This window comes from Sinocyclocheilus anshuiensis, unplaced genomic scaffold (genome assembly GCF_001515605.1).
Source record: "Sinocyclocheilus anshuiensis isolate Anshui unplaced genomic scaffold, SAMN03320099.WGS_v1.1 scaffold604, whole genome shotgun sequence".
Lineage (NCBI taxonomy): Eukaryota > Metazoa > Chordata > Actinopteri > Cypriniformes > Cyprinidae > Sinocyclocheilus > Sinocyclocheilus anshuiensis.
This window is the reverse complement of record NW_015557078.1, coordinates 192,843-220,533: the sequence shown is the minus strand read 5'-3', so window position 1 is coordinate 220,533 and position 27,691 is coordinate 192,843. Positions and strand designations below refer to the sequence as shown.

Genomic DNA, 27,691 nt, shown 5'->3' with positions numbered 1-27,691 from the left:
TCAGAAGCTCCTGGAGACGGACGTGAACGCTTCGCTCTGTGGATGAACGCTTTGTCTGTGTCCTGTATGAGAGAGGAGTGCGAATTCCCCGGGACGGGCTACTGGCTTTGACAGTAGCATCAGAGGAGTCGGGAAGATTTACAGGTATATTTGGAAAGGATCCGGAATATATATATATCGTTTAACCGAGCCTAATCCATTGGGAAAAAAACGGAGCGCTGTTTCTGCATTGCGTACGGGGAAAAGCTGCAATCGGACTCTTATAAATAGTTCAACTGGACCCGATCTTTATGTAGCGGTAGATTTGGCTGTAATGTAGCTTAGTGGTGTGTTTGTGGAAGAAAGGGGGCCAGGCGCCGCAGTGGGCAGTGATCGCTTTAACACAGGCAGTACGTGCGAACTAGAACGAGCAGCTATCGGCAACTGGCACGTACGCTCCCAACTCCATGTATCTAGATCAAGCCATCAAAATACTCCCGAGAGATCGTTTGGCTTGCGTTTGACTGATTTATATCGCGAGGAGCGGCGTAATTAAACGGTGCTATTCGCTCGCAAAGGTTAAATCTCTATTGTTTTTGTTTGTTTGTTTTTTTATGATATTTGTTTATGATCCTGGCTACGTTAAATCACAATTAGGTTGGTGTTTATACGCAGTAAAAGAAAAGTCAACGCTAAAAATGAAAGCTTAATTTTGAATGCTGCCCTACATTCTATAAATTGTATTAATCTCAATGTATAACCTGAATTGGTAAGTTCATTTCACCTTTTCGTTCACTTTTGTTTAATTGTGGTTAAAGAAAGGATTGTGTGAAATGTCGAAAACACGTAAAGCGAGGAAAATGACAGAAATGATTGTTGCGTGTTAAATGCATAGGAACGATGTTGTTATCATAATAATAAACCTTTTTTTTTTTTTGCAGTTTGCTGGGGTAGGAGGGTCTAGAAGGAAACTTTCTGTTTCTTTAATGCCACCTCCTCTCTCTTCTCGAGAAAGAAACGGTTTCAGCTTAGGCCCAGTTAAAAGTATTGATTAATCACCTAACGTACTAATGCCCATCAAGGAGTGAACTGATAGCGCACATTATCACGCTTAGTGATAAATGCCGAATGCTGTTTAATGATCGTTTCAGTTTGTCGTTTTGAACGCTCATACACACTGAGAAAATGTCACGCGGTATACACAGTATAGATTACGAGTGGACAAAAATAGAAGAATAAACATTGTAGACAGTGTGCGAATTATTCAATGAGGCTGTCAGTACTTCTAATCTCGTACGACCTAAAGTTCCTTTTGACACCTCTTGCACACGCAGCTAACTAACAACAACACACTAAACATTTACTAAACGTTTAAATCTATAGTAAAGTGATTGTAATGACAGTGCTGATGTTTTGATCATGTGATGTCAGATATGTATCTTAAAGGGGTCATATGATGCGATTTCAATTTTTCCTTTCTCTTTGGAGTGTTACAAGCTCTTGGTGCATAAAGAAGATCTGTAAAGTTGCAAAGACTAAAGTCTCAAATCCAAAGAGATATTCTTTATAAAAGTTAAGAGTCAACCACACCTACCTAAAACGGCTCGTTCTAACACGCCCCAACATACCTACGTCGCTCTGTGGGAAGATTTGCATAACGCCGCCCAAATGTTCACGCAAAGAAAGAAGGCGTAACTTTTATTCTCGCTGTAGTATTGTTACCGCCGCCATATCCTGAAGACGCTGTGTGCTTCGTTGTGAAAGCGAAACTACTTTGTTTGGTCTTCCAAAAGAGGACGATACCTGCTTCGTCATGCCTAGAGCTGATCCGTGCTGGTCGCTGAGGGAATACAACAGTATGGTAAGGGGCGTAACATTTCCGTCTCACGCTTGAGGTATTCGGCCAATCACAACGCACTGGATAGCTGGCCAATCACAGCACACCTCGCTTTTTCAGACCGATGAGCTTTGTAAAAATCGACGCATTTCAGAAAGGCGGGGCATAGAGGAGAAACAATAATGTACAGTATGTGGAAAATAATGTGTTTTTTTTACTTTAAACCGCATAAACACATTTCATTACACCAAATACACAAAATAATGTTATTTTTAGCAGCATCATATGACCCCTTTAATAGGAAGCGCTTGAGCGGCATACTGTTGCTATAGTAACCTCTTTTGGTGAATGCGACTTTTTTTCGCGCCGTTTAGCCACACTGTCCTGACAAATGTGTAATATAACCTAAGTGATCATTTGTATAAATAAATAAAACACTGCATACTTTAGAACCTCCATCCGTTTTGTTTTCACCCCATCCCCCCACCCCTCAGCTCACACCATACTTAGACATGAATATACTGAATATGCTCTGTTTTTGTGAATAGGTGTCCTGGAGACATTTTTGCACCATGCAGGAGGCAGTTGATGCCACTGTGCCGGCTTTAGGTCTGACCATGGGGACCGGAGAGTTCACCGAGCAGCAGATGGGACTCGCCGACAAGATCCCGTTAGTGAAGCCCTACTTCAAAAAGAAACACGCACAGAGAAAACTGGATACAAAGTGCTTACGTGCTTTAGAGGACCCTATTTTGAGTACGTTATTAAACTCGGACGCTCTCGTGTCAGTGGACGGAGTGTTTGTTTCACGTAACCCGGCTCGACCTCAGCGGAATATATGCACCGCCGCCGTGGAGAAGCAGTCGAGGATTAGTCAGGTGTGCCTGAAAGAGGAGGATGAGGAGGAGACCACGGACCCTGTTGTGGCCGGGAGCGAGCTCGCGGGGGAACAGAAGGTGACGGATATTCAGCGGGTGTCAATAGACACTAATGAGCGTCGCTTCCAGCCCCAGGAGCGCGACGAGGCGGCGCCCTCCTCCGACGTTTCGGCCTCGAAGTTAAATGACATCTACACCACTGAGACTTTGCAGGGTGCAGATTGCCTCGCCATCAAAGAGGGCGAGATCTTTCAGGATAAAAGCGAGGAGGCCTCTTTGGATCTAGTGTTTGAACTCCTGACCCAGCTCCAGTATCACACGCATCAAGCGGACGCTGTATCGATCTGTGTGGATTTCCTCCAGGGCGTTTGCGTCTATGGCAGTGACTGTGCCCAGCATCACACCGTTTTACCTTACCACTGGCAAATCCACAGAGCAGATACGCAGACCTGGCAGAGCATATCGGATGACTCTCAAGAACAACTGGAAAGGCTTTATTGCAACCCTGACAACGAACATGTCAGACTTAAGTTTCTGTAAGTGTTTCTGGTTTTGCCCTCTGGGTTAATGCCGCTTTTCATTGAAGCCTCTTGAGCAACTTCAATCATTTATGCTTTACCCAATAAGGACAAGTGCAGCAAAGCTAAGCTTGCAGTTCAGTGAGAAAACAGACAAAATTGGTGCAAGGGAGGGACTGGTATGATTCCCTACTTAAGCAAAAAAAAAAAAAAACAGCCTAATCCAGTTTGGTTGACTGGTCTTATCTGGTTTAGCTGGTCAGACAGACCTGCTAAAAAGTGGCCAAAACCAAAAGAGGGACCAGCAAACCAGCTTAGGCTGTTGTTTTTCAGTGAGGCATATTGAAGTAGACACCTAGTTGAAGTGAAAGAGTGCAGTACGTGACAGGAAGTTGAAGTTGCCTTGTATGTAGGAGCGTGTGTGTTGTGGATGGGGTATATGTGACTAAGAGATTGTTTCTTTCCCATAAGCCTTCCGTTGGCTGGCCTGACATGTGGAAGCGTACTGACAGCTGTGAGCCGTGAACTTGCTCGACCTGCCTCTGCTTAGTTCAGTCAAACGCACACATATTACACGCGCATGCTCCCACTCACTGCGGCTTGCGCTCAGGCGGTCACACGCACTCGTCGCACAGACAGAGAAGGGCTCACACGCAGACTTGCTCACAAACACGCAAATAAATGAGCTTTGGAGACACACGTAATTATGCACACGCTCACCCACCCACACTCGCTTTCATGCACGCACACATGAAGTCCCTGTGAATGCCTGTTTTATTTTATTTTATTGATCATTTGCACACACTCCAACACAAACGTCCTTAGACATACCAATCATACACTTCATTGCCACAGTTTTTATCCCTGAGCTGAAATCATGCTTGCTTTGACCCAGTGGGATTTTTTTTTTTTTTGCCTAAACAAAAGGGCCCTTTTGTTTGTGAGAGTCTTGTTAAGGTCCCAAGCCTGATCTGTATGCAAAAGTGGTTTGCAAAAGGAAGTGCACTTGGTCATGACAAAGCAAAAGAGACAGTGATTTTTAATGCTCACCATGACACAGCTCCTGGCTGCTTCCTTCTTGAAGACAGCATTGTCGATTTGTCATGGAAATTCTCCTGCGGGATAGCCAGCTATTTAAGGGGTCTTTGTCTACAGAGTTTAATAGACAGAATGGCCATGTAACTGTCTCTGTTGGCCCGTTTAGCTCATGTGCTCTCAGAACTGTGGCTCACAGTGACCTGTTTAATGTTAATAGCTGAAGCCGACCATTGACCTCCTGCTGACTTTGGTAGTTCAGGGGTAAAGTGAGACCCACAGAGCCTGTAAACCACACCCTTATCTGCTTACCCCCCATCTTTTTTGATTTTTTTCTCTCTTGAAGAAGACATTGTGTAATGTTACAGACCATTTCAGAGCAGAAATGAGAGGGTCTGAATGACAGACGCTATGCATAGTTGCCCCAGAACAAATTTACATACTTTAGCCACACATAAAAATGTATGACTGTCATTGCTTTAGATAAAAAAAACAAACTTAGTATATTTTATTTTAAAGAAAAATGGAAAGGACTTTTCAAGTGAAACATTTCAGAAAATTACAAAGGTTTTAAATGATAAATCAATACTAACAGCTTCTGCTTGTCAAATCACTTCTTAGATCTTGGTTTGACATTTTGTTTTGTTCACCAAATGTCCAAATGCTTCGGGGGCACTGTGTTTCTGAATTCCAAGAAGACACCATATCAATATACTGTATTGACATTTTAAAGAAATATAGTAGGCTAGACAGGGGCTTTTCCAGTTTAAGATGTCCAAAAAAAAAAAGAAGAGTTTTAAATGGTGAGTCAATAGATATATGGTTCAGAATTAAGATACAGTATTTAGACACTTTGTGGTTGTCAAACAAAATACAAATATGTCCAAAAATCACTTATTAGATCTTGGTTTGACATTTTGTTGACCACGGTGTCCAAATGCTTCATTTTTGAATGCAATGACACAATATCGAACTTATTGGCTTTTATTTGAAAGAAAAAAGCAGTCAAGGACTTTTCAAGTAAAACATTTCTAAAAAAAAAAAAAAAAGACTATGGCTATAAATGATAAATCAATAGATATACAGTTTAGAATTAAGATATGGTATTTGGAGACTTTCTTGTTGGCAAACAAAGTGAAACATCCAAAAATTGCTTCTGAGCTCTTGATTTGACATATTGTTTTTAGTGCAATGCAAATCATTATTAATGTGACCAAAGTGTCCCAATACCTCAGGAACATTGTATTTTTGATTGCCAAGTCACAGGATCACTGGTCAGGCTGTTTACATTGGCGTGCAGTAGGGATGCAGCGATTAACCGGTTTCGCGATTAACCGCGCTTTAAAACGTCACGGTTAATTAATCGTAAAGTTTCTGCTAAACCGAGTGTTTCTGTTACACGGAACGGAACTGTTCCAGCTTGCGCAAAACGAAAAAAGTTACACTAGCGGTGCACCCAGTTGATTACAATATTTCAGTTTATTTCCATCATTAGTAACAGTTTCCCCTGTGGGACAAATAAAGTTAATATTAGTCGTATATTAATAATAGGCTACTTCATTAACTTTGTTATTTACTATCCCTGTTGTAGTATTATTCATAAGTAAAAACCAACAATATTTTTTTTCACCATGTTTCCAAATTCTCTACCCCAGGTCCAAAAGAAATGTAAAGAATGTACAAACTGAAAACATTAAATACTTTTGCGATCTATTTCCATTTGTTATTTTCAAAAGAGAAATACTGTCATGGATGTTTACAGAGCAGAGGTCACCTTTTTTAATTCCAATGGGAGAGATGGATTTTGTTTGTCGTTTTTATTATTATTTTTTGCTGTATTGTTGGTTACTGTGTTATTTCTGTTTCAAAAGCCAGCAATAAATAACACTTTAATATCTAAAGAGTGTTCATGTGATTTTATACATTAGTAATGTTGGGAAATGAATAAATGCATAATAATCGTCATAATCGTAAAACCATGATTATTCCTCAGACAATAATCGTACCAACAAAATCTATAATCGTTGCATCCCTAGCTTGCAGTAATCCCCAGGAGCAGAGGCTTTCTTCATTCTTGTATATATCCTAAGAAATGGATGTGCAGGCGCCCCAATAGCTTTTCATTTTTGTGCCATTGTGCCGCAATGTGTGAGAACCGTGACCCTTGATCCTGAAGGTTTGGTCTCCATGGGAGCAGCTGAGGATGAGATGATTGTGTTTGTCACACAATCTCACTGTGCACCAAGGGCACGGTGACCTGAAACCAAGGTGTTTGCATGTGTGTTTGCGTGCATGTGTGCTTGCGTGTGTGAGAAAAGAGATAACGCCTTAGACGGGCCATGAAATTATTCACATGGGTGAGGTCTCTTGACTTTTCACACTTCACCGTCAGTTTGACTCATAAAATGTGTTCTTCCTGCATTCTTTCTCTCTTACACTTAAAAAAATGGTTATAACATACCATACCTTTGGATATGTAGCATGTAAATGAATATGCACTTTGCGAAAACAAACCATGGCACTACCGTGTTTTTTTTTGTATATTTGTGCTATGATACTGCCATGATATTCTTGAAGTACCCTGTAAATACCATGATGGTATCAAAGTATCATGGTACTGTCTTCTGACTGTATCATGGTATTCTTGGAAGTACCTGATGTATATTTGATAGTATTACCATGATACTATGGGCCTGTTTTACTAACAGCTTGCGCCAGCACAAATCGTCTTTTGGCGCTAAAATAGTTCTGTCAGGTTTTACTAAAGACGTACAGTGATGAATTAGCGCTGAAAAGGCGTGGACAGTTATTTTTGTGCCTGACCTTATGAATTTGTAGGAGTTTCCCTTTCAGACGCAAAAGTTATAGGAGGAGAATATTCAAATGAATCACGCAACATGTTTTACTAACGTTTGCACTCGTCAATTTACTGGCATTTGCGCCATTATTTAACATAAAAAAGCATGTCTTAAACTATATTTTGCGCTTGACATGGCTGCAATTGTTGCTAGGAGGCACCGCAGAGAGCAGAGAGCACGTGGTAGAAGGGAGAGGATTTTTTCAACACGTAGCCTATTATTACTGTAATTTATTTTGAATGCAACATTTTTACAGTCTTTTACCGTTAAATTCACGGTCATTTTTTACAGTGTAGAACACATTATCCGAACATATTGTTTAGCACTGTCGATTGTAGAGCATCAGTGAATGAAATGTCACAGTTTTGCATTGTGCTTTGAAAACGTTAGTGGGTAGCCTAGATTTATGCTTTCAGTTTGAATAGAAATCTTATACAGTACAGTTTGTCGATCTAAAATGGTAATTGTGCATTAACAGCTTTCAACCATGTCGGTACCATAGACTGTATAAAAACAGGTTACGCAAAAGGTACGCAAACGCGCGCTCTGATCTAATATTATGTGCACCCCTGCTTATAGTACTTTTTCTAAAGGATAGTATTAATGTTAAAATACAATGTTATTACATTATTATATATGTTTAACACAGTAACAGTATTTTTAACAGGTATTTTTCTCTGTTTCATTCAGTTATCAGAGGTTTGTTTTTTTTTACTTTTGTGTGAGTCAGATCATAATGGGCTAATGTTCTCTCACTCTTTCAAATGTGCTTTCTAACATAAACAAAAGCTGCCAAAATGTGCAGCTAAAGTATGTTTATGTGTTCCTCTCTTGCTGAGGGGGACAAAGAGAAAGAGCCAAATAGTGGCTGGATTGTCTGAACAAACAGTTCAGTCCTAGTCCCGCATGGTGCTCAGTAGCGCACGTCCCATCAGTCCGTGGCCTCCACAACATCCTGAGACTTTTTGGAGACTTTTGTCTTATTTTACAGAGAGCAAGAGGGAAACGAGAGCATTTACTTAGCCCTCAGCTCTTTTGAGCGTGTACTCTCTGAATGGAAACAAAAAACGAGAAGTCAAGAGTGTTGATTGAGGTTGATTTATTCCCTTAAATCTCTTGAAGAGGAAGAATGGAAAGCCCTTTGCACTTTATAATCAGCCGCCAGTCAGAGACTTTATTACAGCCGAGTTTCCATGTCCATGTCTAAATGATAGCTCTTGTTTTTGGATCAGTGTAATGGAAGCTTGAACATCTGTACTTGATTATTTTAGTTTAGTGACAGGTACATCCTTCCGTAACGCAATAAAACGATAGCGTAGCAGCTACATTGATTATTTTTGGGAGCAATATATTTTGGTAGGATTGTGCTGCTCAGCTGCTCAAATGTTGGATATATTTGTGATGGGAATCAGTCATCTGTTGAATAGATTTTCTTGGCTGCTGTGTAGTGACATAAGTCAGTGCAGTGTTGGATAAAAATGATTACTCATAAGCCAATGTAAGCTATGAATTATCCAAAAGTCACCTGGTTCAAACATTAACAGTTGCTGTTATTCATTTAAAGGGAAAGTTCACTTGAAAATGAAGATTCTGTCATTTACTCACCCATGTCAAACTTGTATTTGTATTTCGATTTCTGTCCCTCCACTGAAAGTCAGTTACACCAATACTTTGGTGTAACTGAAATTTTTTGCTTTATATGATGAACCGATTTCATTTATACGTTTATCTACATATAAACACTGATCAATTTTCATACATAGAGCATATTTGGCATTTGGAAGCTTGAATGCGCTTGCTTGACCGACGAGAACCAATTAGGTTTGTTCTCGCATCACGCAAACGTTTGCACTTCTGATAGAACCAATGAGGTTTGTTCTTTCATCATTTACCATTCTTTATTCTGTGGAACACTGAAAAGACATTCTAAAAATGTCTGTGTTTTTTGTGTCCCTACAATGAAAGCAAATGGAGTCCCATTGGCTTTCATTGTATGGACAAAACATTCTTCAAAATATCTTTGTTTGTGTTCCACAGAATAAAGAAAGTCATAAAGGATAGGAATGACATGAAGGTGTGTAAATGATGACATAATTTTAATTTCTTGTGTGAACTATCCCTTTAATAGCATCACAGTCAGAGCCTTTGTCTGCTTGAGTGTGTAAATATATAACTATATAGCATATAACCTTAAAAGGTGTTACTGATACGACTTCTGCAGCTGCCCTGTGTGTCATTGTGTGTGTGTGTTTTCTAAGTATCCGTTTGCTGAGCGTGTCTCATTGCTGAGTTTACCACCTGCAGAGGTGACTGCCTTATCTCAGGGTTGGTAGTGTGTGATCAGGTTCATACGTGAGTGTTTGTGTTTGTTTAATTCTTCTCAGACTGTGACGCTCGTGCTGGGTGTGAATAATGCTGGCATGCGGGCTGCTAAAGCTGAGCATGTAAAAGTGAGTTGTTTTGTGTGTATGGGATTAAGTAGGTAAGAAGACCGTACTGTACTTTGCTGCTTTGGAATGAGGGGCAGTAGAGCGTAGAAATATTAAATGTCTCTCTTTTTCCTCTTGGATTTGGTCTGCTTTGTTTCTCCAGCCGACCGTCTGACACCGCAAACCACAGCTGGCTCAGAGGTGCCTTTTTACTGGCATTCGGAGCATGTGTGCCAGGGGGGCATGGGGTTGCCGGGTTAAAGGCTAATCATTGGAGCATGTCTTTTAGAAGTGGTTGTATGTGGAACATGGCAGTCCAGACACAGACCTTGGGTTTGGGCATGCTCAGAGGCGCACAAGGTTTTTAAGGGCTGCTAATCCTTCACACTTCTTTCTCCACTCGCTCTTTTAGCCACCTCCCTTCCCTAGCTTTGACCCTTTTACCGCTGCTTCTCTTCAGTACCCCGGGTGTGTGTGTGTGTGTTTAAAGCTGGTATGTTTAACTTTATATATTTATTTTGAACTTTACCGTAGTACAGCGCTGACTTTGTAGCATACGTTTGACTGAATTGTTTGCTTTTGTCTTTATTTCCTCTTATATAAGCCTCTTATACTTTTATAATGGCTATTACTGTTCATTAAAAGTGACATTTAACAAATGAGGCAGAGTTGTGCTTATTGTTGCGCTTTATCGTCGATTGTTACTCTCCGGCATACACCACGCCTATCAAGTAAGGGTACTGTTGGCGATGGAAACGCAAGCTGGATCAGGGTGTTCTGTCCGGGATCGTACCGTACTGTACTGTACTGACCCGTACCGCTCGGTGGAAACAAGCCATTATTGATCTTACTGTGAAAATTTCATCCATGCATTTCATTTTTTAAAAATTGATTTAAAATTATTTTTAATCAAATGTCATAATTTGATCTTCTGGTAAAACGACAGGCTTCTCTCATGTAACATAAGTTGGACTTTTCCAATAATTTAACCCAACCATTTCTTACAATTGCCTGCGAGTTTGCATTTAGATCTGCCTCCATCCTATCAACAACCAATGGATAGAACCGAGTCTCCACCCTACATATTTTTCTTTTTTGATAATCTGTTTCACTCGGATGTACATTACAATACTGAAGAAAACACCTCTTTCCATTTCCGTTTCATCGCAACTTTAATTCTGTACACACTGAGTTTAACCACCTTTTACAGTAAACTATACGCTCAAAAAATTCAGATCTTACTACAGATTTTTAAAATTAACTTTTCGAAGTGTACTAAATTAAACTAGTTGTTAATGTAGTGACATCACTCTCTTTTTAGTTCTGAATCATTAACAGATGTTTACATTTTGACTCGTAGTTGCTCCCATCCCTGTTTTCTAGTGGAAATATATAAATTATGTTTGAGAGAAGGAGAATGCTGAGCATAAAATGCAATATTTATTTAATAATATGTATTATTAAACTATATTATGATGGTAACACTTTAGTATAGGGACAAATTCTCACTATTAACTAGATGTTCATTAGCATGCCTATTATTAACATATTGGCTGTTTATTAGTGTTTATAAAGCAAATATTCTGCATGACCATATTCTACATCCCTAATCCTACCCAATACCTAAACTTAACAACTACGTTACTAACTATTAATAAGCAGCAAATTAGGAGTTTATTGAGGCAAATGTTGTAGTTAATGGTTTGTTAATGGTGAGAATCGGACCTTAAAATAAAGTGTGACCGTTATAATAATATACAGTATTAAACATTTAACTGATATTTATTTAAAAATAGCCAACTCCAAACTTTTGGCATCCATGTTTCTTGTTTACAGCTGAGAGAAACCGAAATGTTGCTTTGCTTATCACTGGTTTAGATTGTGTGGAGTGACTCTGTAAGCATACAGAGGAATAGTTTAGGGGATTTCAAACTTCATTTAAATGCGGTTGTGTATATGGGTTTTAAATTGTGAAACTAAGGCTTGAAATATACTCTTAGTAAGTACATGAACACAAACAGTTTTGTGATCTGTTTCATGTAGTATTGCATTCTGAAAAATGTCAGAAAGCACTTTATATAAACGCATATAACAGTTGATAATCAGTTTTCTCTGTAAAGTTAACCATTGCCACTAAACTCCTTCATTGGCTAAGCGTAGTGTTTTTCAGGCTTCAGTCGATGCTTTCACTTAATCTTTTATCACTAAACAGGCTTTTTAAAAGTGCCTTTCATATAACAATTTACTTTTCAGGTTATTCCAGATAATTTAATGTTACTGGATAATGTTTTTAAATACACCTCGTCCTCAACTTTTTTACATCTCACCGAGTCGAGTCAAATGAGGGTGCGTGTGTGTGTGTGTGTGTGTGTGTGTGTGTGTGTGCACTGGCTGATCTCAGCGCCTGACACTGGTGAATCATCAGGCGGTTACAGGTCATGGTCACCGTGACGATGAACGCTGCCTCATGATTGGGTCGGGGACATCAAAGTGACGCAGTGCTTTAGCAGGGCTTACAGGAAGAGCAGAACAGGTTATTCACCCGTGACTCCACCTCACAGGTAGCGAGAGAGATAAAGAGAGGTGAAACTGGCTTATCAACTGCTCCCCTCTTCTTCTCCTTCTCTCTGTTTCCCTCAACACCCTTTATTGGCTTTAATTACACTCTCTCCATCTTTCTTATTGTCGGCCCATTCACATATTGCACTTAGGGGTGGGCAATGACCAAAATCTTATTTCACAGGATGAGAAATGTTATTTCTTGATAACGAGATATATCTCAATATAGCTATTTTTATTATATTATATTTTTGTATATTATATTATATATTTTAATTTATTCAGCAACAGTAGGCTAGGCTTATTTAACATGTAGTAAGAAATATTACAGAATTTAAATAAAGTGTATAAATAAAAGACTGCATAGTCTTCACTGTATCAATCAAACATGAACTGATTCTTTTTACAAATTATTTTTAAGTGCAGTGAGTGATTAACTTTATTAATGACAGACAGCAGCAGCTAAATTAGCTGTCACTTTAAGACCAACTACACGGATACAATATACTGATGCACATCTGGTTTTCACCCAGCTGTTTATGTTTATTTAACACATAACCGACTGTGTTTACGTAAATACTGTATTTGACCATTCAAGCACAATAAAACACGAAAGAGGTCTGTTTTCGCGATTGCATGCTGTCTGTGTGTCAGTCAGCGCGAGCAGCGGATTGAGTTCTTTTTCACTGCTTATTGCACTTAACAACTATCGAGTGCGTCCCACTCTTTATTTTCTCATCATGCATGTTTCCTTACCACTCAAAGGTGAACTGAAGTAGTACTATGTTACGCAGATATGTTTGCATAACGCAGAATACACGATATAGCAAAATCTCTAACGATAGACACTTTATTCTGCAGTAATATACCATCATATCGCCCAGCCCTAATTGTGCTTATAAATCTTTATGTCCACTCTCATACAGCTCTTTGCATTCAGAATTGCGTGTGTCCGGATGTAGACCAGAAAAGCCTGTGGCTTCATAAGTAGGTTGTGCTGATGAGCGCAGAGAGAATCAGTCTTTGCACTTAATTTAATGGCCGGAAGGTTATTTTTAGCAGCGGAGAGAGGGAAAGAGGCTGAAAGGATTGAAGCCTTTTCGGGGTCCTCTATATGGGGTGACCGCACTTTGTCTGTGAGGCAGGGTAAGGGGGCACTGGGACTCCTATTGTTATCACCATGCTATTACTCGGTCCGTCAGGCGCCCTGACGGATAATGGTCGCCATGGTGCACAGGTGGCCAACTTGAGCTTGGCGTGCCACGCTTGAAAAAGAAGCAGGCACTTGTGCGAAAATGAAAAGTGTGTGTGGGTGAGCTACAGTGAAACCTAGCCAGGAAAGCCGGCGCGAATGTGTGCATGCTGCAGTGAAACACTTGATGCACATCCAAAAGAAAAGGGTAACGAGCTGAGCGCTATACAAATGTGCAAGTGTTCGTGTTAAAGTGCACCGTGTTGTGAAACCCAAACCACCGGTGTTGTGCCCAGTTCTGACCCCTGCCAGATTATTACCCCCCCTAGTATTGGTAGGTTTAGGCTGGGGTTAGGTGTGGGGGTGGGTTTAGGATTAGGCAATCAGATTTCAACGAGAGGGATAATAATTTGGCAGGGTGTCAAAAATGGGCACAACACCGGCTTTCCAGGTTTCACAATCGCGGCTGAGAAATTATGTCATAAATGACATCGCGCACAAATGTAGTAGCGAGAGAGCTCTGGACGTTCTGAGACACTTATTTATTACCTCCCAGTGCGGTCACTTCTGTAAACACCCATTCCTCCTTAATCCCAGAATGCCCTGTTCTTTCCTCATTGTACCTCATTGTACAAGCAGAGAGTTCTGGACAAAGAATGAGTGTTGCAGAGAGAAAGAACAGAAAGAAACGGACTGCAAACTCTCCCACTTTCTTTTTTTGTAGTTATAAAGAGCCTCTTCTTTTACCCAAACCAGTTTTTTCTCATCTGTTTTGTTGTTGTGTTTTCACTCTGGGAAATGATAGCTATCGTTCTTGGTAATGGCGTTTGTCTGCTCCTTATTTAGATGCAGAAGGGCAGGTGGAATGAAAGTGCGGTGTCCACACCGGTCTTCTGTCACGAGCCCTGAGGAGAAATGCTGGCACTGTCGAGCGTGTCTCTGCTGCTGTATTGAGCGCAGATGACTTAGCATGAGTCAGCAACACCCCGGAGCGAAACTAGCAACAGAGTGATTCCTGCAGAAGGATATTTGGGTTGTGAAACTCATGAGTGGCTCATTTCTGTTAAGAAACTAAAGCTCAGCCCTATCTTAAGTATTGCATCTCTGGATTTCTGGCAATTTGTTGTGCAAGGGACAGCGTGTTTATTTGTCAGGGCGGACATTTTGTACATAGATTCCATGGAATCTGATAACGTTGTTGTTGTCTTTTGCATTCAAGAGAGGGATTTGCATCATTGATTCCGATATTTTGCACTTCTTGTTGGTGACATAAATTGCAAAATGAGATCCTGAATGTCTCAGTTGTGACTCCTACACACAGCAGTGAGAGCAAACAGAGATTTGCTTGTGTCGCCTGCTTTTATTAGACCTCAGTAATCTTACAGAAGATCTCAAGACTGTCTTCAGAATTGCAAACATACCATATTCTATTCAAAATTAAAGACATTTCCTTATGAACTCAAACATTTCTCATCATATTCCTGCAGGTCCAAATGATCTGAGCCAGTTTGTTATTTTTACCTAAAACTATTACTTAAAAAATGTTTTTCATAATTGAAAATGACTGAAATAAGTTTGTTAAAGTACTACAGTTACAAAAGCTGAAATAAAAATAAATGGCAGCTATATAGAAATGTTTTGGAAAAAACACTGAAAATATTTTTTAAAGTTAATATTAATTATGACAGTTTAAACCAGCTAAAACCACTGGTTGGTTTAAGCAGTGTTTTAATCAGGGATGCAGTTCACTTTATAGCCTTATGTTCTTCCTATATGTCATAAATGGTTTTATTTGTGTTGAAGACATTTTATGAGTAAGAGTAAGTATGAGTAATCTTAGTAAGAACATTTTCAGGCTTATGCTTTCACATTCCCTGTCTAGATGTTCTGGTTTTGTGTGTTTCAATTACCGGCACGTGAGACAAAGTTGTTTGTTTCAATTTCTCCATTTTTTCCAGAGCTGTCAATTTTATTCTCCCCGTGTTTACTTGCCCCCTTGTGATAATGAATGTTTTCCAGACGTGAGATTACACAAACAATCTACATTTTGTCCCCCTGCAACTGGGTGTTTGAGTAATTCTGGATTTAGTGTCCTTATTAGTGTTCTGAAGGACATTAAACGCCTCTAAATGTTCAAGTTTGGCTGCTAGACTGGTATTATCTGGTGCCTTGGCTCCGATGACCTGATGGAAGTGCTGAAACGGCTGTGTTCTGGTCTCCAGCGTGGGGAGCTGGTCTCTCTGTTGGTTTTTGTTGGCTGAGCCAGAAGCCGCTTGCTAGGGCAGAATGTGTGTTTGTGCCCGGAACTGTCTGTAAAAGACAGGCTGTTCTGAACATGCTGCTTTAGAGTGATTCTGGGTGTGTATGATTGAAGCCCATGGTGTTCCAGTTGAGAGGACACAATGTGTGTCTTTCGCTATGAAAAAGAGAGTAAGGACCGTTCTGGTAGATGCTGAAGGTTTTGGGATGATTTCAGAGCCTGAATTTCGGTCATCATTTACTCACCCTCAAGTTGTTAAACCTGACTTGCTGCCTTCAGTGAAATTTTAAATTGAAAATTTTAAGTGAATAAGGACCAAAAAATAAACACCATAAAAATGCCTTGAAAATAGTTCATGTGACTTGTGTGCTATATATCAAGTATTCTGAAGCCAGTCATCATTAGGGCCTTTCGCACCGTGGGAACCTTTTCATAGTACCAGAACTAATTGTGGAACTACCCACTTTTTGGCGTTTTCGCACCGCCGGAACTGGGTGCGATTTTAGTACCGGACTGCCTTTTTCGAGAAAAAACCCCCCCCCCCCGCCATGATTTAAAACGCCGTGTAAACATACTGTAAACATTGTAAACATTAACGCCGTGTAAACATACTGTAAACATTGTCATTCATTCTTCCGAATCTCTTTCTGTGAAGGAATTAAAGTCATATGGGTTTGGAACAACATGAGTTTGAGTAATTGATGACAGAATCTTAATTTTTGGATGAAGTAACCCTTTAACTTGTTTACACAATGGGTTTAATTTTGGAAAGGACTGCTGGGAAGCCCTCTTACACATCACTGTGTGTGAGAGAAACTCATGGAGACCACATTTTGTGTGTGAATGGCTGGTTTATGCATACGTGTGTTTTGGGCTGACTCAATTCAGTAGGTCAGTTAACACAGCAATATGATAAGCATTCTCCTCCCTCTCTCTCTCTCTCTCTCTCTCTCTCTCTCTCTCTCTCGCTTACATGCATGCATGTGAAGTCTGGGCCTGGTTTTGTTTGTCATGCATTTTTTTAGATCAGATTTTAGATAGATTTGGTGTCTGTTGGCATGATTTCAAAGATAGAAGACATTGTGTGAGCGTGAGTGAGGGAAGACGAATAACCCTCATTTGCTTATTCTATCTGTTCTTTGCCATCTTCTGTGACTATGATGATGACAGTTTTGGCAGCTTATGTGCTGCACTTCATTCTCTCAGATGCTTTTTCTCAAACCTTTTAAAATGATGGTTGTCATTGAGAAATATCCTGGTCATATTCCAAAAATCAAAAGAATTAATTTTCATGACGAATAAGCACATTGTCATACATTCTCATTACCATTAAAAAAATCATTCTCATCATTGTAATGGCATAATGAAAACCAATTTTTTTTGGGGGGGGCAATTTTTTAACTCTCCTCATTCTGGATACCATTAAAATAAAGTCTATAAAAAGGATTGAGATCATCACAGCATTTTATTGTGCTTTATTTTCTTTTTTTAATTAATTGAAACTAGGGCTGGACAATAATTCAATATCAATATGTATCGCGATATAATTTTTTTCAATAATGGTGATATGATTTTTAAACACATTTCCGATATTTCGATATTTCAAAAAACATTTTCGTAAACTGAAAAAAAAAACAAAAATAATAATATCGTATCGACCGAAATTAAGAAATATATCGTGATATAAATTTTGGCCATATCGTCCAGCCCTAATTGAAACATAGATTGTTTTTGATCAATGTTCTCATGTTTAGTCTACTATAGCCATGTTTTGGAGGCTTGTTAATGCTCACAAGTGGCCTCTTGCTGTTTAATTGTATTTTGTGTGTATGTATTTGTGAGGTTGTTGAGATCTTCTCTCTGCTAGGCCCCCTCTGCTGTTCTCTGGACTTACAGTGTTTAGTCTACCTCGCGTCTGTCCGCTACGTTCGCTTGTGAGTGTTTCTTTCAGGCCTCAGTCCACCCATCCTGTCAGAGCTCTGTGTCCTTCTGGTGTGCTTCTGAGATTAGCTCTCAAAACATTCTGGTGTGTTGATTTTGAGTGTGTCGGGCAGTTTCGGTCTAGTACACTCAGCAGTTGTCTGGGTCTTTGAACTTTACAGGTGTGTTTGAGTGGGAGGATGATTATTTTTAAGTTTCTTGATTCTTTTTATCTCTTCTTGCACTCCTCGATGTCATATTCTCATGTAATTTTTTTTGTGCAGTTTCATATTTGGCCACTCAGGAACCCAAATGGGCATTAAAGGGGTCATATGATGCGATTTCAAGTTTTCCTTTCTCTTTGGAGTGTTACAAGCTCGTGAATAGATAAGATCCCTAAAGTTGCAAAGACTAAAGTCTCAAACCCAAAGAGATATTCTTTATAAAAGTTAAGAGTCAACCACGCCTACCTAAAACGGCTCGTTCTAACACGCCCCCACATGTCTAAGTCACGATGTGGGAAGATTTGCATAACGCCGCGCAAATGTTCACGCAAAGAAAGAAGGCGTAACTTTGATTCTCGCTGTAGTATTGTTGCCACCGCTGCCATATCGTGGAGACGCTGTGTGTTTCGTTGTGAAAGCGAAACTACTTTGATTAGCCTTCCAAAAGAGGACACAACTAGAAATCAGTGGTTAAGTTGTATTTACAACAGTGTTCTAGAACAGTTCAACCCAAATATTCAGATGTGTGCAACGCATTTTACGGAGGACGAGGACTGTTTCCTGGGAGAGTAGCCTACAATGCCAGTGAATGCAGTTCCCCTGTTTCCCCTTCGGCGCGCGCATGCTGACCCTATACAGTCTATTATGCTGACAAATAATGCTGACTCACAGCCTGTAAGTACGTTTTCATGTAAAGGATTTGCCACTGATGATTCAAACGCGAGTTTTGAGCAGTGTAGAGTAGCGCTTGTTGTTTGTCGTTCTGATCACAAATGCAGACATGGTTTTATGTTTTACGCGGCGCGATGCAAAGCAACGCGTAAAAAGACAGTATAAGTCATTATAATCAGTAATTATGTCCCCACTGGATGCAACATGCCTCGTTTATAATGGGTTTTATTTTTTGTCTCATTGCACCAGGACACGGCATCACAGTATGGTAAGGGGCGTAACATTTCCGTCACATGCTTGAGGAATTTGGCCAATCACAACGCACTAGATACTATAGCTGGCCAAACAGAGTACACCTTGCTTTTCAGAACGATGAGCTTTGTAAAAACGACGTGTTTCAGAAAGGCGGGGCATAGAGGAGAAACTATAATGTACAGTATGTGGAAAATAATGTTGTTTGAACCTTAAACCGCATAAACACATTTCATTACACCAAATACACAAAATAATGTTCCTTTTTAGCAACGTCATATGACCCCTTTAATAGTGGATGGTTTGTGATTTGTGTGTGACCATCTTTGAACAGAAGTATTTTAAGTGTATGTGTTTGTAAACGTTTTATATGATTTGACCATTAAAAAGGGCCTGTATAGGCCTCTTATTCTTCCACCGGTAGAATTTTGGGTCTGCATGTGGGTTGGGCATTATTTGAACCACTTTTGCCCAGACATTTCACCTTTAACCCCAAATCCTCTTTGTGTTGGAGAGTAAGTGTGATCGATGAGGCAATTATACACCCCTGGAGGGTGACCTAAAAAGCCGGGGTCTGAATGCAGGGGGCAGTCGGGGTCACCATTCCATCCCCCTCCGTCTGGAGGACAATCTCGCCCCTCATTGGGTTTTTCAGGACAACAAAGACCAAGGGAGAGTTTTCTAATAAGCCCAAGGAATTTTGTGGAAATTAAATTAGGTGTAAGACGTTGTTTTTCTTCAAAGGCCTAGGACGTTTATTGGCTCAAGGACAGATTATTAGCTGTCGGGAACTGAACCAACTGTTTTTATTCTGTGTAAGTGACTGTCATGTGCATGTGTTTGGGATTTTGTGTTTACATCTGTTTACTTTTGTTTCACGCACAGCGGTCGAGTGTTTACGTTGGACTTCAGTGCCATGCGAGTTTGTGACCTGGAGTTTGACCTCGTCAGGCGTCTGTCCACGCCTTCCAGCTCCACAGCCACGCCCACAAACACAAGCCCCACCCCTGACTGCCTGACTGTGTGGAAGTACTACTGTAGAGATAACTTTGGCTGGAGGGAATATTCAGAGGTGAGACACACCAATCTGATCCGTTCTTTCCCTTTCTTTTATAATTTCTTTCAGACAATTATAATTTTACATTAGATTTCTATTTTAAATAAAAAATGCTGTTCTTTTAAACCTTCTATTTATCAAAGGATCCTAAGCAATCCAACTGTTTTTAATACTGATGATAAGAAGAAATATTTCTTGAGCACCAAATCAACATATTAGAATGATTTCTGAAAACTGGAGGAATGGCTGATGAAAATTCTGCTTTGTCATCACAGGAATAAAATACATCATAAAATCGATTAAAATATAAAAGTTTTTTTTTTTTTTTTTAATTGTAATATTTCACAATATTAATGTTTTTTATTGTGTTTTTGTTCAAAGAAATATCGGCTTGGTAAGCATGAGAGACTTTTTCAAAACATCAAAAGATCAAGCCGACCTCAAGCTTTTTGGATTTTAGAATGGAAATAAAACTTAAATCTGTTCTTGAAAGATTTTGAGATAGCGCACATAAATAGCAGGTTTTCAGGTTTCAGAGTTAGTGTATGTTTGTGTGTGGTGTGTGTGTGGTTGGCTCAAAGAATGTGCGCGTGATTGCGTTGTGTATTGGGTCTCAAGTCGAACTGGCTTGCACACACCGGAGAAGACGTCCTGTTCTACTCACAAGCGCCTGAAATCAGAACATTGCATAAGCGTTCCTTTGAAAACAAAGCTTTTTATTTCCTCTGAAAGTCCTATGATGGATACATTCTGACCAGTGCTCCGGATGAATTGAGTGGGAGTTGGAGCACATTTAAAGGAGACATATTATGCCCCTTTTTACAATATGTAATACAAGTCTCTGGTGTCCCCAGAATGTGTCTGTGAAGTTTCAGCTCAAAATACTCCACAGATCATTTATTATAACATTTTGAAAATGCCTGTTTTGAGTGGAAGCAGAAACATTCTGTTTTTCGGGCCTGTTTCTTTAAATGCAAATGAGCTGCTGCTCCACGCCCCCTTTTCCAGAATAGAGCTGTGCCATTACAGCTTGTACCTGCTAAAAACATCTGTTTTGGTTCTGATTATCATGTTTATCGTGCTGAAATCATGCGTTTTAAACCATATGAGTTTAAACTTCTGATATATACGGGTTTCTGAGTGCACACGTACAGAAAGCAGCTGACACAGCATGTGAATACTAAACTAAGTTCTCATTCACACACAAGTTTACGTTAAAAACACACACGAGTTACAAAAACAGTCAGTTATGTCTGTGAAGGTAAACAGCTGGGAAATAAATCGCATGTTTATTTTAGATCTGTGTGGCAGCAGCAATATACAGTAAATAAATCAATAAATCCACTGCTCTCTTGTCTCCTCTGAGGCTGGGACTCATCTGTGCAGCCAAAGACAGAACAGCTAGCATGATTTGCTCAAACTTTCGCCATGGCATTAGAGCTGGTACACCGTTGTCGCTTGTGAAATCAAAATGATGGCGCCGTGGGTGCAAATTTACAGATTAAGGGGCGGTAATATTATAATGAGATCCCTTTGCAACATCACAAGGGGAGCAAAATCAGACGCGCTCGTTTTCTCAGACGCTTGCAGAAAAAGGCTTCCCAAAACAAAGTTACTGGGTTAATCTTTTTCATGTTTCCTTGGTTGGTAGATGCACCGGGGACCTGATTATAGCACTTAAAACCTGGAAAATTCAGATTTTCATGATATGTCACCTTTAAGTGTTCTGTTGTTCTCTCTTTCTCTGTTGAACTCATTTCCTCTCTTTTACTCCATTTCACAGCCGGTGGTTCGGTTGATTGAGGAGGCTAGCGGCCGAGGACTAAAGGAGGTCCGTTTCATCACGCTGCAGAATCAGTACATCCTGAACATTCGCGAGGGCTTCCAGCAAAATGCTGTTTTCGGTTTCCGCCGGCAGATCAAAAAACGGCCGCTGTTCAGGTCTGCCATCATGCTCACGCCTTACCTCCAGTGAGTATCCTTGTTTACCTTCAGCACTCATAAAGTGTCCTAAAACTTTTGTTAGACACCACTGATTTTACACCAAAAATGGGTTTGTTCCTCAAAACACCTTAAAAAGAGCCACATACAGCATTGTTTCCTCTGGATGCGTTCCGAAACCCCAAGATAACTCGCGAGCGGTTCACTGCTCGCCAAGAACATATCGGACTTTGCAGTATTCCTATCAGTGAGGGGTTTAAAGCGTGTATCTTATTTTAATTGCTTGAAGTACTGCTTGTGCCTCCAAATCACTTTCCTGAAATATAATATTCCTACTCACCTTAAGCTAGAACATGGACTGCAGCCTAGCTTGTCTATCATAATTCTCATAAGGAGATAAATCTCTGTTACATCTGTTGTCAACTGAAATATGATGTGTGCTTATTTACAGGGACAAAGAAAAAAATTGAATGCAACAGATGTAAAAAGGTAGAGGAGAAGGGAGGATGGTTAAATGGGTTCCAGACCTGTGTAAGAGAGTCTAATGTGACCATATGAAATTCTTTAATCTCTTAAATCTACTAAGTCACTCAGGCCTGTGAAGGGTCAGAGACATGTGTATATTTTTCTGTATGTTCCCTTATAGCTTCATGTAAATTAAGGCAAACATCAGTTTTTAATCTTTTCCGCCCTTTTTATGTATTTATTTTTTTCTCAATAGTGTCTAGCTGTAGCTGTCACCCCCCAGTATTAATGGATCAGAATCAGGAGGACTGGACGATATATTATTTTAGCCTTTTGACAATATATCACAATATGTATAAACTTTTTAAGGTTGAATTTTCAGTCAATTTAAACTGATTTACTGAAACAGGTTTGAACTGATTTGGGAAAATAAATTGAAGTCACCAACACTTTTTCTACTACTAATGTTTAAATTAGACTTGCTATTCATCTTATCGCTTTCATACTTGCAAGTTGCAAGACAAGTAGGGATTGTTCACTTATTGCCATCAAACAGCTCCTCTTGTCGGGTAGAGGCCACTGCAATGCTGGTCCACCCATTTAAAGGGTCCTGCAGCGTCAGGAACACATTGTCCTGAGCACAGGGGTGGAACTCATTAGTGCGACAGACAATGTGGCCGAACCGCTGCCTGCACCAGCTGAGTTAATGCTCAGCAAGCTGCATAAATCACCCTTTCATTCACACACACTCTTAACAAACAGTCCCTTAACAGTTGCTTTCCAGAAAGTGTTTGCTTATCTCTTCAAAATGATTGCCCTAGTTTCTTTTCATTTGCTTTTCCTCACTGCCTCTCAAAAATATATGGTAAAGAAATTGCTGCAGTTCCAGCACTAGCAGTCTAGTTAAGAAAGGAAAGTAGCGCAAGATAAAAGTTAAAAGATGACTCATAAGGTAGTTACACTGATTTGAGGGATAACCTTTACCTTCTAGAAATCAAGTGAAATGGTTAGTCACAGGACTGAACCCTGACCTCCATTTAACCATGACCTCCAGACTCATAAACTCATAAGTACCATAATTTCAGAAGAAATTTCATGATTCTTAATACCAATTTCTGTACCACGACAAAAAAAGGATTTAAATGATATTTTATTCATTAATTTCTACGTATTTCATCATTTAATCTCATGATTACATGTTTTCCTCTCTTCTTTAGGACTCTAGGTGGCCTTTCCTCAGCATTTCTCTCCTCCCTGGAAAGTTCTGGAAACCAGCCTCTCTCTCCAACGTCGAGCGGTCCTTCCAAAGTGTACCCTGAGACTTGGTTACCCATGAACACCAGTCAGGACTTCCAGCAGGTGCCCGTCTCCCGGGATGACCGCAGCTACCGGACCGTCTACAGCCTCTTCCACAAAACCGTCTCTGAGACCAAGTTCCACATCCTGAAGATCTTCCGTGTCCAAAACCCCTTCCTCTGGGAGAAGTACAAAAGGTGTGGTAGGAGATTCTCAAACAATGTCTAGATCCTTTGTGCTATTCAGAGTTGTTTAGACTATTTATCTGGGGCCAGAGCAGTGTTTAGTAAACATTGACATTACAAACTGGTTGAAGACAGACAATAAAAGGTTATCAGGACAGATCTGTATTTCATAAACGTCTGTAAAGTGAGTATTTAGCCGCACCCCTGAACACGACTCTGAGGCTTTGATGTTTGCTTTCAAGCTGCTAGGTGTCAACCGTGTTAACGGTTCTTACTAAGTTTTGTTGGTCGGAAATAGATGTTTTTTTGTGGTAGGTCCGTGAGGTGAACTACTCAGCTTGTGAAATGTGGAACATGTACAGAGGAAGTGAGAGAGAGAGGAAAGGGTGCTAGTGTTGGGGCCTTAGTGTATTTTAAAAAGACATTTCGTGCCCCTCATCCGCGGACGATAGGATACAGAAAAGGGATGAGTCCATAAGAAAGAGTTATTGCTGCTGACTCATGAGGTGTGTTTGTGTGTGCGTGTCTCTTCACTGCTATCTTAAGCATGCGACCGATTAGCTAATCCTTGCATATTTCCATGTGTCTAGTAATGCCATTGCTGGAGTGATTGCTGTTTACGAACACACAGTAGACAGTATAATGTGGTGACAGTTTAGGTATATTAAATTTTGGTAGTCTAGCTAGCATAGTCATTTTCAAACTTTTTAATGCCAAGGACCCTTAAATACTATGAACCCCCTTTCCATTTTCTGGAAAGTATGTATTTAGTTCATAGCGAATCTTTTTATTCTACCGACTATTAGAGTGATGAACAATTTTTCACTAAATTGTCTGTGGAACTGGTTCTTTCTGTAAAAAATAGGTGTGAATAGAATAGTGTTGTCAAAAGTCATTACTAAAACAACAGCAACAACAAAAAACCTGTTACAGCCTTTTAGTTTTTGCATTTTCGACCCGAAAAATAATTCCAGTAGTTTTTGCTTTGGTACTGAAATTGCTACAGAGAACTGTGAAATTTTACTTGTATTGGTGGCAATACTAATACAATACAATACTAACTACTATAGAATAAAATTTAATATTTGCGCAATTTAAGACTTTAGACAGGCTTTAGAAATTATAATAAACAGTATATTACCAAATTCTGTAAAATCTGTTAAAATTGTTAAAGTTAATGTAAAAAAGAAAAAGAATAGACTCAATATATATATAACATCAACAAGAATAGATCAATAAGTAAAACATTCATGTATAGTTTGCTTGTTTTGCTTGACTTATTGAGATGAATGAAATCTGAAATCCTCTATATCCCTGAGAGGCCAACTGAATATAGAGGTGTGGATATCTTATTTACATGCTACTACGTGTCTCAAACAGAACTCTTTAATATCATTCAAAGATTCAGTGCAGTGAACCTCACAACATTTGGCAGCGATTAGTTCATCCCCTTGCAAGCACTTATTGTAGTAGCCTGGGAAAGAGAGCTGAAGGAATAAAGGTTGGTGTGTTCATATGCTTGTGCAGGTGAAGATCTTTTGTACAATAGTTCTGAGTGTTTCCAGGGTGTTGGCCAACGAGCGAGAGAGAGAATGTCACTGGGTAAGCATGAAAGAGGATTTGTTTGCATCAGTAAAAGAAAGAACAAAACAGACTGATGGCAGAGTAGCTTGGTGTAAAAGAGCTTAAAGGAGATGAAAGGAGAAGCTGAAACAACACGAGTGATGACTTTACTGACGCATATGGAGTCACTGCTCTTCTGCAATGTGCGCGTGAGCGTGTCAGTCGATGATTGTGACAACTGGGCCTTGTCAGTGGCCGTAGGGTCACTTGAAGTCATTTAGGGCCAGGCGATGTCAGACTGAGTACTCCACTGATCAGAGAGTTTCTCTCAGCCAGGCTGACCTTGCGTCCCCTATGCCCACAACAATAGAGGCACAGACTCGAGGCTAATGGAGCCCTGTTGCTGACTGGGTTCACTCAGGTCCCTGGCGCTCATCTGTTCACTCACCCTTTCTGTACCCTCTCACTTCTCTGTTTCCATTTGACCAGATGACAGGCTGAGCACTCCAGAGTTTGGCTTGTTGTCTTGTTTTTGTGCAAGGACAGCTGGCATGCTCTGACACAACAAAGTTTGTTTTATTTTAGTCCTAGAAGTTTGCATACAGTAATTGTTGGCATCAGGGTTCAAAATTAAGTATTTTTTCCCACACCTGCCAGACAGTAGTGGCTGAATTGAGAAGATTTATTAGATGTGAAGTTGTAAAGACAAAGACCAGTGTAAAACTATTAATTTCAATAGTTTTTAGTGTATCATTTTTAATTTCTTTAGACAAGATATAATCTAATTTTAATATTGGCAATTTATTAATTATTGGCCAGAACGTGAAGATAACTATCAGCTTATCAGTATCAACTAGAATTGTAATAGTGCATCCCTAGCCTCTGTAAATCACATTAAGGTATACTAGATAAACATAGGATGCTATATTATATTCTTTGGAAGGTTGTGACAGATGTTTTCTTTAGTTGATGGTTTGTATGTTTTAAATTTTTCATCTACTTGCATAAAATTATTGTTCTTATAACACAATGAAAACCATGCATTGTGTTGCAGATCCTAACAAAGTTACTGGCTAGCTGGTTTGAATCCTGGTTGTCTCACACAGTCTTAGGGCCAGATTTACTAAACAGGGCAAATTAGCGTTAGAGCTCAATTTCATAAAAGCACCGATGGAAGGGGAAAACTACATGTGATTTAATGACAATGCGCACATTAAAGAACACAGACGCAGCCAGATAATTTCCATAATGACCAGTGCAATCTACCAAGATTAGCGCAAATTGCCGCCTGCTTTAAGACATGCTTATTTTGGGCGTTAAATAATGGCACAAATACCAGTAATATGACGAGCGCAAACAATAGTAAATCGCGCTGCGTGATTCATTTTAATACTCTCCTCCCATAAATTTTGCGTCTCAAAGAGAAACTCCTACAAATGCATATTCCTTTTCAGCGCTAATCCTTCACTTCGCGTCTTTAGTAAATACTGACAGTACTATTGTTTCTGCTTTTTACGATGTTAATTGAAATGTATGTTTCTCCTTCTCTTTACAGGAAGAAAGAATACATGTCACGGCACATGTCAGAAATGGACTGCATGCTGAACGAACGCCACCTCTTCCACGGCACGTCCCAGGATGTGGTGGAGGGCATCTGTAAGCACAACTTCGACCCACGTGTGTGCGGCAAGCATGCCACCATGTTCGGCCAAGGCAGCTACTTTGCACGCAAGGCTGTCTATTCTCACAACTTCTCCAAGCGCTCACCCCGTGGTGTGCACTACATGTTTCTGGCCAAAGTCTTGACGGGCAAGTTCACAGTGGGCAACCCTTCCATGCGCCGACCACCTCCACTGAATCCAAGAGACGCCTGCAGCGACTTATTTGACTCCTGCGTGGACAACTGGATGGACCCACAGATCTTTGTCATCTTCAGCGATGATCAGAGTTATCCTTACTTCATCATTCAGTATGAAGAGGTGAGCAATACAGTGGCTATTTGAAGATCACTGCACATCTGGATTCCTGCACAAGAGACCTGTGCGCACATTTGGCCAGTTTGAAAAAAGACTGGATTAGTTGTGTGCCAGCAATCCGAAAGGTACTCATGGACCATATGGGATATGTTCGGATATGGTTCCCACCCTCAATCATGTGTGAGGGTTTCTGTGTGACCTTTCAGTGCCCGTCTTCTCGTGAATACAAATGGGGATTGTGTGTATGTGTGTGTGGCGTCCCTCCTCTGTGCTGGACAGTTTAGTGTGTGAATCATGTGTGTGGATGAGCGTCTCTGCTGTGGCTTCCATGACCATGGATTGGAACCCACATTAGTAAGAGGCACGTCAATGGCTTGCCACTCGGACTCGAGGCTGTTGCTGCAGCTTCACATTCTTAGTATTTTTTTCCCAAAAACTCACCGTTTCCATTGCTGCCATTCGTGTTCCATACTTGCTATTTGTTCGAAGTTGTAAATATGTTCTCCTCGTTTATAATTGAACTGTGTGCCTTTTGTTCATAAATTGTTTATTTATGTTAGTCAATGTAACAAATAAATAAAAACAATTTAAAGAG

General features: G+C 40.0%; 1 protein-coding gene across 1 annotated transcript; it reads left to right on the top strand.

The window, feature by feature from the left end:
* Nucleotides 1-27,691, top strand: tiparp (TCDD-inducible poly(ADP-ribose) polymerase). Its single transcript, XM_016471511.1, has 6 exons — nt 1-144; nt 2,365-3,230; nt 19,499-19,685; nt 21,454-21,641; nt 23,294-23,569; nt 26,676-27,691. The coding sequence occupies exons 2-6, from the start codon at nt 2,389-2,391 to the stop codon at nt 27,121-27,123; spliced, it is 1,941 nt and encodes a 646-aa protein (XP_016326997.1). The 5' UTR covers nt 1-144; nt 2,365-2,388; the 3' UTR covers nt 27,124-27,691.